The 17,214-nt window shown below is 33.5% G+C and overlaps 1 protein-coding gene and 1 long non-coding RNA gene across 3 annotated transcripts; both read left to right on the top strand.

Moving 5' to 3' along the window:
• Nucleotides 1-760: 760 nt before the first annotated feature.
• Nucleotides 761-16,982, top strand: LOC128179387 (C-type lectin domain family 4 member A-like). Of its 2 annotated transcripts, none has more exons than XM_052846798.1 (4): nucleotides 761-1,255; nucleotides 12,094-12,191; nucleotides 15,468-15,567; nucleotides 15,764-16,982. In XM_052846798.1, the coding sequence occupies exons 1-4, from the start codon at nucleotides 1,246-1,248 to the stop codon at nucleotides 15,973-15,975; spliced, it is 420 nt and encodes a 139-aa protein (XP_052702758.1). In that variant the 5' UTR covers nucleotides 761-1,245; the 3' UTR covers nucleotides 15,976-16,982. The 2 variants fall into 2 exon arrangements, with proteins under 2 accessions (XP_052702758.1, XP_052702757.1); XM_052846797.1 differs by lacking the exon at nucleotides 761-1,255 and adding an exon at nucleotides 7,735-8,077.
• Nucleotides 4,708-6,085, top strand: LOC128179388 (uncharacterized). Its single transcript, XR_008243078.1, has 3 exons — nucleotides 4,708-5,050; nucleotides 5,228-5,353; nucleotides 5,769-6,085. It is a non-coding gene; the product is annotated as an uncharacterized LOC128179388 (long non-coding RNA).
• Nucleotides 16,983-17,214: the final 232 nt, after the last annotated feature.

The raw sequence follows: 17,214 nt of genomic DNA, 5'->3' as shown, positions 1-17,214 counted from the left end.
ATTTTGAATAAAAGTTTTCGAAAATAGTGGAAGCACTTTAAACAAAAACCTATATTCGCGCGATGACCAGGCTGGTTCTTGAAACTTTATTGCGACTAAACCTAAATTGCATATAATAATCAATAAAGAATTAACTTTTGAGACTTTAAGACACCGCGGGTTGTATCTGTCCCATATGAAAGAGGGGGTCAGTTACAACGGGAGTGGTGAAGAGAGAGAAGGACTAGAGAGAAAGAGAGAGAAAGCCAGGGAGGGGAAGACTTAGAATAGATAGGGGGAGATACAGACAGAAATAGAGGGGAGATAAAGATCTCTAGAGAGAGAGAGAAGGGTGGAAAAGAAGAGAGTGGGAAGAGTGTGTGTGAGAGAGGTAGTGAAAGAAGGAAAGAGAGGGTAAGAAAAGAGAGGAAGAGAGAGAAAGATAGGGATGGAAAGAGACTGAGAGGAATGAGGGGGAAAGACGGACAGAGAGAGGGGGGGATATATATCTAGAGAGAAGGGAAGAGATAGGGAGAGAGAAAAGGAGGAGAAAGAAACAGAGCACAAGTGGAAAAGGAGAAAGGGAGAGAGAGAAAGACAAGAAGGGAGTGAGACTGAAAGGAGAAGACGTAGATGGGAGAGAGGGGTACAGGGAAAGATAGAGTGAGAAATGGGAAAAGAGACAGAGAGGGGGAGACGCAGAAAGATGTATATATATATATAGAGAGAGAGAGGGAGTAAATAAAGAGGGAGGGGGACATTTAAAGCTGAACACCGCTCGTAAATAGGCACAGTCACACAGATACCTGGTATATAAACCCTTTGATTTCGTTACACCCGATTGCACACCTGAACCTCGTGGCCGACATGTAGTATTCCTTTCGTGGTCTTTAGATTTTATGCATTTTTTCCTATCTTATGCTCATTTTCTGTTCGTAAATAATGCATTTATCAATTTATTTGATGTTAGTATTCTCCTGGCTTCAAAAAGGTGCGTAAAATTTGATAATTTCAACGCGACCGAGTAACACGGCGATGCAAAATGTACGTCCACACAGGTGAGACCTCTACAGCAAAGTACTTTGAACTGTTTAGAGGTCTGTCCCTTATATAAGGGTTGTAGGGACAGCAGTGATAAAAGAGAAATATGGCGGACAGTGGCTATTTGCGAGCGGTGTTCAGCTTTAAATATCACGGTTCAATGACTCGCTTCTGTAGACAACGGTTTTCACGTGAAAATAAAGACTACTTGCAGTTGGAAAGAGAATGGAGGAAGGTGAGTATTTTCTTCACAATCTTCATCTCATAACTTTTTTATTTGAAATATGTTAAAGTTCAAACCTTGCGTTATCTCTAAATCTACTTGTACATGTAGTGGTCTCGTTGTTTACTTGTATATGATCGTGTATCCTGGACTATGCGTATACGGGCATTCGAACACGTGGACAGGTGTCTGAAAAAAAAGTGTTTACCAAAAAATCTGAAATGATTCTAATTTGAATTTTGAATTTAAAATTAAAGAGACTATAGTCTTAGATAAGCATTTAGTTTTGTTTCTCTCGATTTGTCCTTAGAACGATTTCGTTTCATTACTACAGATTAAAAATTAATATTAATATTTATAAAAAGATATACATGTATATACAAGGATAAAGAGACTATAAGATGTGAGTTTCAAATTCCACAATTTTAAATTTGCACAAGAAGAAATATTCACACACACACCCTCCCAAAACACTTTAATTTAGTATAGAAGCACATTTGCAATTTAAGCATTCTGTTACCTAACATCATGTACACCAACAATTTTCTTTATTAAGGTTGTTTTTTTTTTTAAAATCGTTTATCGACATATATATGGAGTTTACCTCCACATATACTTTGAAGAAAAAACATTTAAAAAATATTGGATCCACGCCTGAAATTTTACGTAAAATTGACATATTTAATCTTTTAAACAATATTTTTCTTTACAGGCAAAACGTTAATCAGTAAAAGTAAAGAATAAATTCTATTAAGTCCTTATATTTTTTGTTATTTCTTTATATCTAAATTATCAACTTAAACCAAAAGTAGAAATACCTATATCCAACTCTCTCTCTCTCTCTCTCTCTCTCTCTCTCTCTCTCTCTCTCTCTATTTTTAAAGATACACTGATCGATCGGTAAATTATTATATAAATTATATTTTTGGAGTGTCAATGTCTTAAAAGATTAGCAAAAATGACTAAGGAGGCTTGGGGTGGCTGCCATTTTTATACTTATTTGGTCTTCTATAAAAGGGGAGTTCAATATGAAAATACAATGTATACGAAAATGATAAAATTTCAAATTAAAATATAAAAAAAAAATTCTTTGCCAAAAAATGTTGACAGTTCTGAAATCAGATCAAAAAATTTCAGCTAATTCTGATGGTTACTTGAAATTTTATTTGTAGATCCCTCAGCCTCCTTAAAGTGTTGCAATAATTTTAACAAATAATGCGCAATAGAAAGTTTTACAAACATTTTTGCTTGTTGAGTGCATTTTTTCTACATCTCTCGACAGTTTACATTTTTTTTTAAATATCGTGTTTTGACATCCCCCCCTGATGATCTGAGAACATACGTAAGCGCCAGAGTAAGAGTCCGAGCTCGAGATCGCGAGATCTGGAAATGTCAAATACTACAACTTTATTCATCACATTATTAAGTTAGTATTTCGTTAAAAAAAGTTGTTTCTGTTGATCAAGTGAGTGAAGTTATGGTGGCATGGGATAGTTTTTTTTAATACAATTTATTGTAGCCAAGGGATTTGTCTTCAGAATTCTGCAACTGTTATTTCCTCAGTTCCCATTCAGCAAAAATACCTTTTATTCACTCTTTACAAGGCCAATCACCAAATTCCAAAGAAAATTACTTGTCAAAACCTGTACAACTTCTACACACTGGTTTTTATGAGATTTTGACCCTTTCATATTTTGCTAAATTTTCATAATTTTTCAGCTTTCTTGACCTCTGTACCCCTCGTACTGTGTGCATTTTACTTCTGAATCTCATGTACCTAACATATAGTGCCTACATATTACATCACAATTTCAACAAGGAACATCCCTCTTACTAATGATAATCCTTAAAAAATCATTTCATTAATTTTAGCAACACTCATAAGCCTTCAAGTACAGCAATATTCTCAATTTTACAAAAATATTGACGGATACTTCATCTGAATCTGTCCCTTGCTACCTATAAACCGTCATATGAGATCACGACAGGTAAACACCAATAATTTGAGGGAAAACCATTTAAGTTTTTGGCTGTGGCCAAGCGACTTTTGCAACAGAGTTAAAACACTGCTTGCTGGCTTCTCGAGTGTCTGGCGTCCCTCTGTCCGTTATTCGTTGTTAACTTTCAGATATGAGATAACAGCTGTGAAAATGAAATGTATCTCATCGGCATGGTATATTAATAGAGCTAAGCAACTTAAAAAAAACCTTTAAAAAAATATTCATTTAGATGTGATTTCTCTATAAATCTTATACATGCTCAGAAAATTTCAGTTAATATGTTTATTTAAGGTGGAATAACACACCTGGGAAAAAGTCACTCAAATAATTATTTGATTATGAGAGATATAATGATAAATAAACCATACATATGTCAAATAAGCAAAAAATTTGAAAATTAGGGATAAAAAATGAATATCTAAAAAATCAATTCAGTACGTATAACAACAAAAGCCCCTGCGGGTTTCGAACTCGGTATGTACGGATAACAAGCCCGACGCTTTATCCACTTGGCTATGCAGTATGTTATATGTTGCCGTCGATAAAATCCTTTTAATAACCAAAATATCGCTTCGATCAGAGGTCAGATTTTATGAAGATGTCTTATTCCACCTTTAGTCCGATTTTTTGTTCATAAATTCCATCACTCAGAACAAAACATCTGACAGGAAAATGGTAACCACCTCATCTAGAATTTTCATCATATAAACTAGATATGTATTGCATGACCTCTGAGACAAAAAATAATGAATAAGAATGTTTGCATTCTTTAATTGTGTACATTCAACTTGTTCAAATTGTGATTATACGCGTTTAGGTAGGCCAGCAATGAGTGCTGGTTTTTAATATGATATACATCTTAGAAAATGTATGAACATTTTTTTCTTTGAAGAGCTATGACTGTTAACGTGTGTGCAAAATACCGCAGCATATAGTATGATTTATATATTGCAATATATTTTAACCCCCACTCCCCTATAAAATTTTTAATCTTACTTTATAAAATTATGGTACTTAACTTTTTAACTTATATCTCCAATACCTTCAATAAACCGTGAGGTATAAATAAATTTCGAATATTTAGACAAAATGTGAAAATAGGATATCTTTGGATGAACTATAGTCTTGAGTTTTAAAAGGTCCATATGAAGGACAAATGTATCGTACGACGGGCAGTGATGCTTAAAGGACATGTTTGAGAAACGTGTTGGCTATACAGCCGAACTGTACGACTATATATAAACCTATTAAGCAGTAATTCACTCAATGTTTTTATTTGCAATATAGGAAAAACAAAAGAAAGTTTTAAATTCTTTTATTTAATTTCAAATTTGATTGTTTTGAGCTGCAAATAGTCAATATCCCCTGATTTGTGGCAACCTAATAACTTATCTCTAATGTCATTTCTGTTAGCAGAAAAAAATACATATTTTAGCTTCATTCTCGTATAATATTATACTTAAGGTGGAAGGCTACATCGTCACAAACATGTCTGACTTCCGTTCGAAACGCCATTGTGTTCCGGATTGATAACATAATGTCGTGGTACAAAATAGCTATACACCGTTTAATTGAACTCTTCTAACTAAGGAGACGAGATAGGACTGAAATCACCAAAACGCTTAGAAATATGTCAATTTTCTTCCTGTTTAAAGCTTTTAACTAACATTGATTATCAGCTGTTTTGTACGGAAAACGTGGACTCTAAATAATATACCGTTTCCCTGCTCTGCTGCTATTGGCAATACATTTTTGTCATGTCATCTGCAACAGACGATCATACATATGTGGCGGATTATCGATATAGGTAAGCAGATGTCAAATTTTCATTTAAACTATATATGTATGATGAATATAAAACGAAAGTACCGTAGTACAATCTCTTGAATTGATCCTAACTTCCCAAATTAAAAAAAAAAAGAATTGCAGTAAAAGACTTTCACTGAAACTTTGACATTAAACTAATGTATTTTGATTTAAATAGATACAGCTGGGTAGCAATAGCAGTGGAAGCCCGGCTTTGCAAGCAAAATGAGGGAAAGACAGGATTCTGAAAAGGAGCATGTTTTTCATTTCCATACATGCATGTGTATCACTATGGACATCTAATGTATGTATTAATATGCGTATGGTTGTTGTTTATAATTGCTATTGTATATAAAAAAGTAAAAGGCAATTTATAATATAATTAACTACTAATATTTTGTTCTGAAGAGTTAAATATATATAATGCATTCATCAATAATATAATTTTTCAGCTTCAAACATTATCATAAGCACTACTTATCTTATATCTACATATTTAGCATAGACTTGTTCCTTTTTAATTTTTCTTCGTGATTTTTGTTAATTAAAAAATTGATCCCAAGATATTTGAGACCATGTAAAATAAAGAAAGACAACTCTTAAACAGGATCTTTCATACCAAGATTTTTGCAATAATTAAGTATTTCCTTTAATTTTTCAATTTCTTTCAATTTCTTTTCTTTATCCCATTCACCAACGAATATTGTTTATATTTTCAGGTTTTTGTGGGATTTTGTCCAGCAGTTTGCCTTAACAGAATTTTTTTATATTTTAGTTTCATATTTATGTGGATTCCAATAAAAATCATACAAACTTCATTCATGATTTTTTTGTTTTTCATTTCTAAACTTAATAACATTTCACTTTCATAAGAATTTTAAAACAGAAATGTTTAAAAATTTGATAAATAAGGGGTTATCTGGAACCAGACTGATATTTTAAAAATTCTCTAGAAAATAGTGTATTGTATTTTGAGGTATATTATTGTTGAATACTGTGCCTAGTATTGGTAACAAATGCATGCAACAAAAATCTCCTACACTTTTTGGTGTAGAGATCCACCTTAAACTAAACTTTGACCCGTGCGTGCACGGGTTGGCATTTACAAAATAGATACATCGAAACACCGTATATTGTTGACATTTGCATAACCAAACTTCAAGCCAAAATAATGATATTAGTTTTACTACACTATGCTGAGTTGGAATAATCTAACTGTGTCTAGTGAAAGGCATTCACTATAGTTAAAATGTCTCCCATATATCCGTTCTGTAGCAGAAAATATCAGAATCGCTCCAAAACGTTTTTAGAGAAAATTAATAAAATTGCATTGAAAATAACAGTAAAAGTATTCATAACAAACCATTTTGAAGCAGTTAATACCTTTCTTCGAGAAGTTTAATTCTATAATTGCAGAATTCAACATATTTCAACAGCGTTTTTTACACACCATGTTGACATTCTGAAACCCTCGGGATTTTTTTTATAGTAAATGCACTGTGTTCGAGTTATCTCCCGTATTTTCTTTGATGAACAGAAAAAAAATTCCAATGGAAATTAACACGCATTTGTTTTATCGTTTCCAAGTTTATCCATGCAAATGTGATATTGTTGTGATATTGTTGAAACATAAAATAAAGAGTCTCTCGTGATTTAGCGTGAATGTAATGCGCATGCGGAAGATTGTAAAATCCAAAAAATTCAGAGGATCCCCGGAATTTTTTAGGAATTTTCGTTGATTATTAATTAACGAAGCTTGATTGACAAAAAATAAAAACAATTTGGTAATCTTCAAGTACCAATGAAGTTTAAATTTTATAAAACAAAAGACAGTACTCTTCCGATTTATCGGTATTAACGCCCAAAAATTAGAGTCTATTATTTTAATATAGTAGTATAGTATAAAGTTGTCTGCAATTTTGACAAACGATAGAAGCTATCTGATTTATTGGAATTTTCTATAATATATTCAAGTTCCATGTTGGAAATTCCGAAATATGCGATTATTAATGCTAAAACAAATACTTTATATGTTAAATTTGTTGGTTATGTCTAATTCAATTGTTTGCCCGAGTGATCGATCGAACAATCGATAAAACTAGTGAAACCGTTGGAGATGTAAACTTAAATCACTACATCGAATAGAATTTTTACCCCCAGGGAAAATGCAATATTCATTTTTCAGCGTCCGTTGTTGCACACTCTAGGAAATCAAAGGTACAGGATAACCCCATAATGTAATTATTTTGTATTCTTGCTCCAATGCATTTTTTCATTCCTAGGTACATTTATAACTAAACTAGCAAACAAGACACTCTCAAATAGGAAATGTACATACTTTTTTTAGGAACTATCCCTAATTACCCGTTTAAGTATGCTCTAATTTAAAGATAAACAAGAAAACAAAGTAAATAAGCACATTAAAATCCTCAGCTTCAAATAAGTAAGACAAGAAATTCATGTATTGTCAATATATATTGACAATCATACAGGTAACCAGTTTCAAAGTGATGTTTAATTAGTCGATTTCATTAAATTCGCACTACAGTTAAACATACCACCTATGAAATAATCTCGTGTGACAATACTCTAAAAATATAAAATCTGATATTATTGACGCAAAGACAGCATCCATACATGTATCACCATCAAATGTCCGCAAAGGAATGCTCTTTATAGAAATCAATGTGTTTAAAAGTAAGAATGGGTAATATTCTTTGGACTCTACTTGCTATATTTTTATTGGATAATTTCAAAACATTTGGGGAATTAGTGGTGTCCAAATTCGAGGATCACAGCAATTTGATATCTAATGCCGAAAGTGTAACTTGTGAAGCATTAGTGTCTAAGCGAACGTCTTTGATTAACTGTGCAGTGGACTGTAGTCACTTGTCATGGTGTGTGGCTTTCTTTTTCAACAGCAGACTTCAGACTTGTTGTCTTTTGAAGACTCTTATGGCAATTGATAGTGTTATCCAAAAAGACGAGGATATTAGAATAAATGGATACTTTGTTAAGCAACCAATACGTAAGTAATTGAACGTACTGAGATTAATTTGTATTTCCTGGTTACGAGGCTTAAGTCAAAAGCATATAGGCTATTTACTTCCTAACAAAAAAAATAATTTTTACTAGGAAGGTGAAAATGTAAACGGCCCACCGGATTTGAACGCATGACTCACAAATTATTAGTTTACATTCTAACCCATCGCGCCACGCTGTTGAGTAACACGTTTGGGGGGAAACTTATGAAATTATACTTAATTTCATTGTTTATTTAGATAGGAAGTTCGGCAGAATATGTAGGTATCCCATACCACCTAAAGTCTTTAATATTTCCCCCTAAGTTTGCTGTACAAACGTTCTTTTTCAAACCTGTTCTTGTAAGACACATGCAAAAGCTTTGAGTAATAAAACTAAGATGACATTTGAACATCTTCCACCCACAAGCCTGGACGGTCACCCGAGTACTTTGACATGTCAGGGAGACTCTTGTTTGCATTTAAAGCTTCACTTTGATGTCTGAACTTTAATCACCGATGCATGAGGACAGGGTCCCCTCCCCATCCACCAGCCCACCGATGTAGACCCCCGGGGTAGAAGGGGCTTCCTTTTTTTTATATTTACATTTTTGTGAAATCTTTGTCTGTGATAACACTGCGATTTTGTACTATACAGTCCAATAAATTCAACTGATGTAGTGTTGGGGCGCAAGCGGGGTTTGCATACGTATTATCCAATTTTAATTCGTACAACTGCTAACAATTATAAAATCAAAGTACTGAAGAACTGAAAGCCGGGCTCTTTTGGTATGTCTTTATGCATATTGTGTAGTAAAGACTGAAACATATCTCTCTCTCTCTCTCTCTCTCTCTCTCTCTCTCTCTCTCTCTCTCTCTCTCTCTCTCATGTTTTTAATGTCGGCAAAGCGTCAGAGAGCTACCAAATTTTGTAAGCAGCTATAAACAAAAATATGTCTGTCTAGTAGAAAAAAGTTCAACAGTTGCTGCCTTGAATTTTGCAACAAGCGTTATATATTCAATTCCAATTTCTGCAACGCGCAGCAAAGTAGTTCATGGAAATTCATGCGCATTGTGTCCAAAATGCATAGTCTTGTTTATAAAACACATTATTATAAATAAGAAAAATAAAAAAAGATAGACAATTCTTTCGAAATTAAAAAAGAAGAAACAAAATGCCAACACTTTTGACAAAACGTGGCTCTTTGTGTAACTATTTTGTATAGCGGAAGCTTTTACTTTGACGCTGTTTGGTTTTTTGTTTAATTTTGCTATTTATAGTAACATTGGCGATTGGCCTGCCTACAGCCAGGACTCTGCTTTCAGCAGAGCCCGGCTAAAAATATGGAATAAGGAATCTTTCTTTGAGTATTAAGAGGTTGGTTTTAAGGGTGTTGTTTACTCAGGGTTTGAGTTCTCAAATTCGGATTGTTATAAAGTTCAATGTCATGAGTAAAATTTGTTCTGAACACAAAAAGTATCTGTGAAATGAATAATTATTGACATAACATTCGATATTAGACTTTTAGCCAAAACAGAGGAAATTCGAACTAAATTTTGCAGATTTTGTTTTCCGCTAGAATATTTTTGGAAGTACTCTAATATTAAAAGTTAAGATTTTATATTTTAGTTTATATAAATTTGCATATTTCCTGTTAGTTTTACCTCATTTATTCATTATAATAACTGTATGGTCCGAATCTAAAAAATATTGAAATATGCTTAAAAACGAGAAAAGACAGCATATCTCAAAATTTTGATCATTGACCTCATATCAATCATATGCCAACAGAATAAGATCAATATAAGTAGTTTAATACTATAAATGTTTTTGTATTATCATCATTCAATTTTTTGTAAAATTGGATCAAAAATGGGTAGGAATTTGAAAAGTGATAGAGGAAATTCGGACTGGAATATTTATAAAAATTGTGAACGAAAACTTAATGCTTTGTATGTATTTAATGTCATTGCCATTCATGAATTGTATTTCATTTTCAAAAGTTTTGAGCAATTTGTATTATTTTCATAATTAAGAAAATCTCAATCATAGTGTAAAATTTTTAAGGGATTTTCCTTTAATTTTCCAAAAATATACAATGGCCATTGACTCAAAAAGTAGGTCATTGACCTACTTTTTCAAAAATGAAAATTATCACTACAATAAAAGGTCTATGACAACAATAGTTGGTTTTTCATTATCATCAGTGGAATTTTTTTTCGTTCTGAGTAAACGTCATCGTTAAAGGACCAAGAAAATGTATAAGAAACACAGAGAAAAGCTATCTTGGAAAAACTGAAATCCATTGCTGCAATTGAAAATGTTATTTTTTGAACGCATATCATAATTAATATGAAACTTTTTTTCCATATTTAATTTATAGAATTTCTTAAACAGAAATTAACGATGAAATTTTATTGATTAGATTTTTTTTAAAGTCAGAATATTTTCTACCGCTTGACGGACAATACTTTCATGGCGCTTTGTAGACTTACCCACCTAATGTTTAATTTCAACTAAATGATAAATCTTTTATTTGACTTTATAGGATATTAACATTGCACAGTGGTAGTTGACCATAAATGAGTTCGCAAAATGGCCGACGGTTACTTAGGTCTCGTCATAACCTGAATTTTTAGATCAACTATTTCTAACAACAAAGTAAAAATGACTTAGAAGACATATATGATACCTTGTATTATATCCTTGGGAGTGAAATAATAATAGAATTTTCTTGGTTTAGCGATGTGCATGCTTTGTATTGAATAAAACGGGAGACTACTCGAAATGTCAACAACTCCTCCTAGGTCACGAAAAATTTGGGTTTCATTTTTTTTACCTTTATACTCGTGTAATTAATACTTTTGGAATGTTTTAATGATATTAACATCACAACGTCATGTATGCCTTAAATTGTCTTGATACTGTGTTCCTTTACGGTCTAACTGGGCATACTTTAAAATGATAAAAAACAACATATCTCAAAATTTTGATCATTGACTTCATTTAAATTTTATCTTAACAGAATAATTTTAATATAACAATATTTTTAATGTTTAATGATGACATCATTAAGTTTTTTGTAAATTGATTAAAAAATGGGTAGGTCATTGTTACATCCCAAATCTAATCAGAATTCATTTACTTATTTAAGGAATGGTTTCAAATTTTCATATTAGGATAGATGTTTTCATTTCATTACCATTGAACAGGTTACGTACTTTGTGTATGAATTGATTCAACCCTAATTAACTCTTTTCATGGCTTTCTGTATATAAGAGTTGATTCTCGCCCTCATTACATGTAACTCTTTTCAAGGCTTCCCGCATGTCGGCTTTAAAATGCATGACAAAACATTGATTCATATCTATTCATAAATAAAGTACTAAACGTTATGTACTGTAAAGGGGTTGGTTTTCCCATCTTTTACACATTCTTTACAGTACATTTTATCGTCAAGTATAACCACGGCCATGCATATTTTTTATCCAATTTGAATTGAATTTTCGTTCGGGTGCACCAGTCTCACCTTTAGAGTCTCCTTTCACTATTTCAGCCACCTGTCCTCCCTCATCAATTGATTCATTTTCATCCGATTTATTTTGGTTAACACGCAAATTGCAGAAAAGTTTGTCTTTTCCAAGGAAGTAGGTCATTGGCCTACTTGTTTGAAATTGAAAAATAACACTACATTTAGAGGTCTAAAACTTTCAATATATGGTGTTTTTATTATCGTCATTGATGTTTTTTTTATTCATTTGGAATAAAAGTAATCCTTATTTCATAGTCCTCTTTGTAAAATTCAATTTAGGTGACAGTTAGGATTGTACATGTGGTAAATGTAGTTCAAAGAAAAATAAGGAATTCTTTTGCAGTCCATAATTACCTGAACTAGTAATACGATTTTTATTCTGTGCTTAATAATACAGATGTATTAACTGCACTTACGATGATATACAGTGAATCACACTTGGCATTTCTTTTCAAATAGATTATCGAAAATACTTTTTAATTTTTCTTCAGAACCAGAAGAAACAATAGAGTGTCCTGGCGTTTGGGAAGAAAATGATGGTAGCAAGTATTGTTTTGTGATCTCAAAAGCAGATTGGGATTTGGCTGAGGTTAACCGAATATCTTATTAAACATGATTATTAAAGAAGCATGGTCACGATTTTCGTCAAACTCTACTTTTTTGTTTTTATGATTTAGGAATGCATTTCTAATGATCAAATGGAATTTGAGATTCCGTCGTAGAGTTAAAAGGAAGATTTGTCTATCTTGTTATTCAGTTAAAGCATTAAAAAGAGTTTCTGACTTTTAACACATTCATTCATAGGCTCTGTACCTCGCTTATTACTCAACGAATAAAACACACACATTTTGATTCCTTATTAAAAAAAAAACCTTACTGAACAATTTTAAACAATAATATCGGTAAAAGAGATTTTGACCAAAATCGTGACCATGCCCTTTAAGTCTCAAAATTTATTTGTATGTGCCCTTTTTAGCTCACCTGAGCTTTCAGCTCAAGTGAGCTATTCTGATCACATTTTGTCTGTCGTCCGTCTGTCTGTCTGTCTGTCTGTCTGTCTGTCTGTCTGTCTGTCCGTCTGTCTGTCTGTCCGTAAACTTTTCACATTTTCAACATCTTCTCAAGAACTACTGGGCCAATTTCAACCAAACTTGTCACAAATCATCCTTAGGCAAAGGGGATTCAAAGTTGTGAAAATTAAGGGCCAGACTCGTTTTCAAGGGGAGATAATTAGAAATTAATGAAAAATTTCGAGAAATTTTCAAATATCTTCTTCTCAAGAACCAGAAAGCCAGGAAAGCTGAAACTTGTCTGGAAGCATCCTCAGGTAGTGTAGATTCAAAGTTGTGAAAATCATGACCCCCGGGGGTAGGGTGGGGCCCCAATGGGGGGTCAAAGTTTTACATAGGAATATATAGAGTAAATCTTTAAAAATCTTCTTCTCAGAAACTAATCAGCCAGGAAAGCTGAAACTTGTGTGGAAGCATCCTCAGGTAGTGTAGATTCAAAGTTGTGAAATTCATGATCCCTGGGGTAGGGTGGGGCCACAATGGGGGGTCGAAGTTTTACGTAGGAATATATAGAGTAAATCTTTAAAAATCTTCTTCTCAGAAACTAATCAGCCAGGAAAGCTAAAACTTGTGTGGAAACATCCTCAGGTAGTGTAGATTCAAAGTTGTGAAATTCATGATCCCTGGGGGTAGGGTGGGGCCACAATGGGGGGTCAAAGTTTTACATAGGAATATATAGAGTAAATCTTTAAAAATCTTCTTCTCAGAAACTAATCAGCCAGTAAAGCTGAAACTTGTGTGGAAGCATCCTCAGGTAATGTAGATTCAAAGTTGTGAAAATCATGATCCCTGGGGTAGGGTGGGGCCACAATGGGGGGTCGAAGTTTTACATAGGAATATATAGAATAAATCTTTAAAAATCTTCTTCTCAGAAACTAATCAGCCAGGAAAGCTGAAACTTGTGTGGAAGCATCCTCAGGTAATGTAGATTCAAAGTTGTGAAAATCATGACCCCGAGGGTAGGGTGGGGCCACAATGGGGGGTCAAAGTTTTACATAGGAATATATAGAGTAAATCTTTAAAAATCTTCTTCTCAAAAACTAATAAGCCAGGAAAGCTGAAACTTATGTGGAAGCATCCTCAGGTAGTGTAGATTCAAAGTTGTGAAAATCATGACCCCGAGGGTAGGGTGGGGCCACAATGGGGGGTCGAAGTTTTACGTAGGAATATATAGAGTAAATCTTTAAAAATCTTCTTCTCAGAAACTAATCAGCCAGGAAAGCTAAAACTTGTGTGGAAACATCCTCAGGTAGTGTAGATTCAAAGTTGTGAAATTCATGATCCCTGGGGGTAGGGTGGGGCCACAATGGGGGGTCAAAGTTTTACATAGGAATATATAGAGTAAATCTTTAAAAATCTTCTTCTCAGAAACTAATCAGCCAGTAAAGCTGAAACTTGTGTGGAAGCATCCTCAGGTAATGTAGATTCAAAGTTGTGAAAATCATGATCCCTGGGGTAGGGTGGGGCCACAATGGGGGGTCGAAGTTTTACATAGGAATATATAGAATAAATCTTTAAAAATCTTCTTCTCAGAAACTAATCAGCCAGGAAAGCTGAAACTTGTGTGGAAGCATCCTCAGGTAATGTAGATTCAAAGTTGTGAAAATCATGACCCCGAGGGTAGGGTGGGGCCACAATGGGGGGTCAAAGTTTTACATAGGAATATATAGAGTAAATCTTTAAAAATCTTCTTCTCAAAAACTAATAAGCCAGGAAAGCTGAAACTTATGTGGAAGCATCCTCAGGTAGTGTAGATTCAAAGTTGTGAAAATCATGACCCCGAGGGTAGGGTGGGGCCACAATGGGGGGTCAAAGTTTTACATAGGAATATATAGAGTAAATCTTTAAAAATCTTCTTCTCAAAAACTAATCAGCCAGGAAAGCTAAAACTTGTGTGGAAGCATCCTCAGGTAGTGTAGATTCAAAGTTGTGAAAATCATGATCCCTGGGGGTAGGGTGGGGCCACAATGGGGGGTCAAAGTTTTACATAGGAATATATAGAGTAAATCTTTATAAATCTTCTTCTCAGAAACTAATCAACCAGGAAAGGTGAAACTTGTGTGGAAGCATCCTCAGGCAGTGTAGATTCAAAGTTGTGAAAATCATGATCCCTGGGGGTAGGATGGGGCACAATCGGGGGTCGAAGTTTTACATAGGAATATGTAGAGTAAATATTTAAAAATCTTCTTCTCAGAAACTAATCAGCCAGGAAAGCTGAAACTTGTGTGGAAGTATCCCCAGGTAGTGTAGATTCAAAGTTGTGAAAACATGATCCCTGGGGGTAGGGTGAGCCCACATGGGGGGGGGGGGGTGTTAAAGTTTTACATAGGAATATATAGAGTAAATCTTTTAAAATCTTCTTCTCAGAAACTAATCAGCCAGATGATTCTTTATAATTGTTAAGACTTTGGCTCCAGGACAATTCTTTGGCCTCAAAAGAAGGTTCAGAGTTTGATGTAGCTTAATATCCCATATATAAACAATTGTAAGGGATCTTTTTGAGGACTGCAATACTCAACATGTGATATGACTATAAAATCATCCTGTTAGAAAAGGGACTAATGATTATAAACATAAGAATATCCAGGGGGAAAAATGGATTTTATTTATACAGGATCTACATGTATTATTGTACATTGTCCAGATTGTTTGTATTATGACTCCATTAAGCTGATTTTATCATACCTATTGTTCCTCAGGTGAGCGATGTGGCCCATGGGCCTCTTGTTTGACCATTCCCACAGCAACGTTGCTTTTCATTTTTTATAAAATGCCAGTTATATTTATTGATGTAGAGGAAGTGTTCTATGATGGGAGGACACCTGGTGGCAATTGAGTCGGAGAGTGAAGATAAGTGGATCTATGAGAGGATGAATTTTTACACGAATATCACGGGCAAGTATCCATTTTCGAACATAATTACACTCAAGATCCAAGTTTAAGCCTTCTGCTACCCAAAATAAATCGCACAAATATTTCGAGTGATCACCATAGCACATTTGAAGCCATTCATCATGCACATCTGTTTAAATCACAACAGTAAAGGTGAAATATCACAATAAAACATCAATGATTTATCAATCAATTATAGGTCCTGATGCAAAGTGGTGGTCAGGGGGGACAGATAAGGATTCAGAAGACTTCTTTTACTGGCAGCACTCAAGACAGAACTTGACCTTTGAAAAATGGAACCTTGGTGACCCAAGTGGCGATAAGGATGAAAACTGTCTTCTCCTGTTACTGCTCGACCATTGGCAAGATTACCCATGTTCTGACGAGTATAGCTTTATTTGTGAGAAATAGCATGCAGATAGTGTACACCAAACAATGACATATTTGTATTTAATGGCAAAACTGTTGGAGATTTTTAGTGAAATTAACAGAGGTTTAGATCACGAAAATAATTTTTTTTTTAAATTGCATATTTTTCTACTACTAAATGCAGATAATGTTCTTCAAAAAATACCTTTTTGTTTTGTATTTTACAGCAAAATTTGTGGAAAAATGTAGTAAAATTCACAGAGGGTTACAAAGCTGAAAATATCAAAAGAGAATTAAGCAATATTTTTCTACTACAAAAATATTTTTAAAAAATCAACATGGAAAGAAGTCGAATGTGTTTTAACTTTATGTATAAAAAAATATTTTTTACGGATGTTATTACAAGGTTTAAAAAAATATGACGACGTAAGGCTGATTAATGCATTTTTTTAAAAACTACTGAATGTCGCCAAGTATCAAATGGTTACTGCAAATGCGATTAGATGAAAAAGCTGTGCTCATTTTACTTCATATAAAACACTTGAAAATAACTCGACAAAAGTTTTAGCTCTATTGGTTCTTTTGAGATTTCAATACAATGCTATGCGATTTGTATGCTATACTATGAGTAATTGAAATGAAGGTCTTTTTGATTTTGTACGCTATGGTATGCTGTGAGATTTTACCAAACAACGCCTCCATACACAGACGAGATACAAATATTTCAAAGTAAAATGATAAGAAGTCAAGGTTTAGCACTCAACTGCAATGTGAACTTCATTCTTCATAATAAAAGCATTTTAAACAGAGTTAAAACATGTTGTATGCTATGCTACATGTATGTTTTGCAGTGGAATGATATGGCGAAGAGAGTCTATGAGATAAATGCGCTAATGTATGAGATTCCAATGTTATGCTATGGTGTATGTTGTAAAATATATGCTTGAACTTACTTTACATATGTTATATAGATTCAAGTCTGTTCAAGTTATGATTCCTTGGGGGTAAGATGGGGGTCAGAAGGGGGGAAATGTTCACCAATAAATTGTACAGAAAATCTTTAAAATCTTCTTTTCAAATCCATTGGGCAGTGTAAGGCAACAGCTGAAACTTGTGTTGATGTAAAGGTATATTAAATTTTTAAATTTGAATTAAAAGAAACATTATTTTTAAAATTGTACTTAAAAAAACTCAAACAAAAGAGCACAACTTTTGAGTTAAATTAAAAATAAGTCGGAAAATAATATTAATTTGAAAATCCTTAAAAATCCAGATACTACT

This window comes from Crassostrea angulata, chromosome 4 (genome assembly GCF_025612915.1).
Source record: "Crassostrea angulata isolate pt1a10 chromosome 4, ASM2561291v2, whole genome shotgun sequence".
NCBI lineage: Eukaryota > Metazoa > Mollusca > Bivalvia > Ostreida > Ostreidae > Magallana > Magallana angulata.
This window is presented reverse-complemented; position numbering and strand designations above follow the sequence as displayed.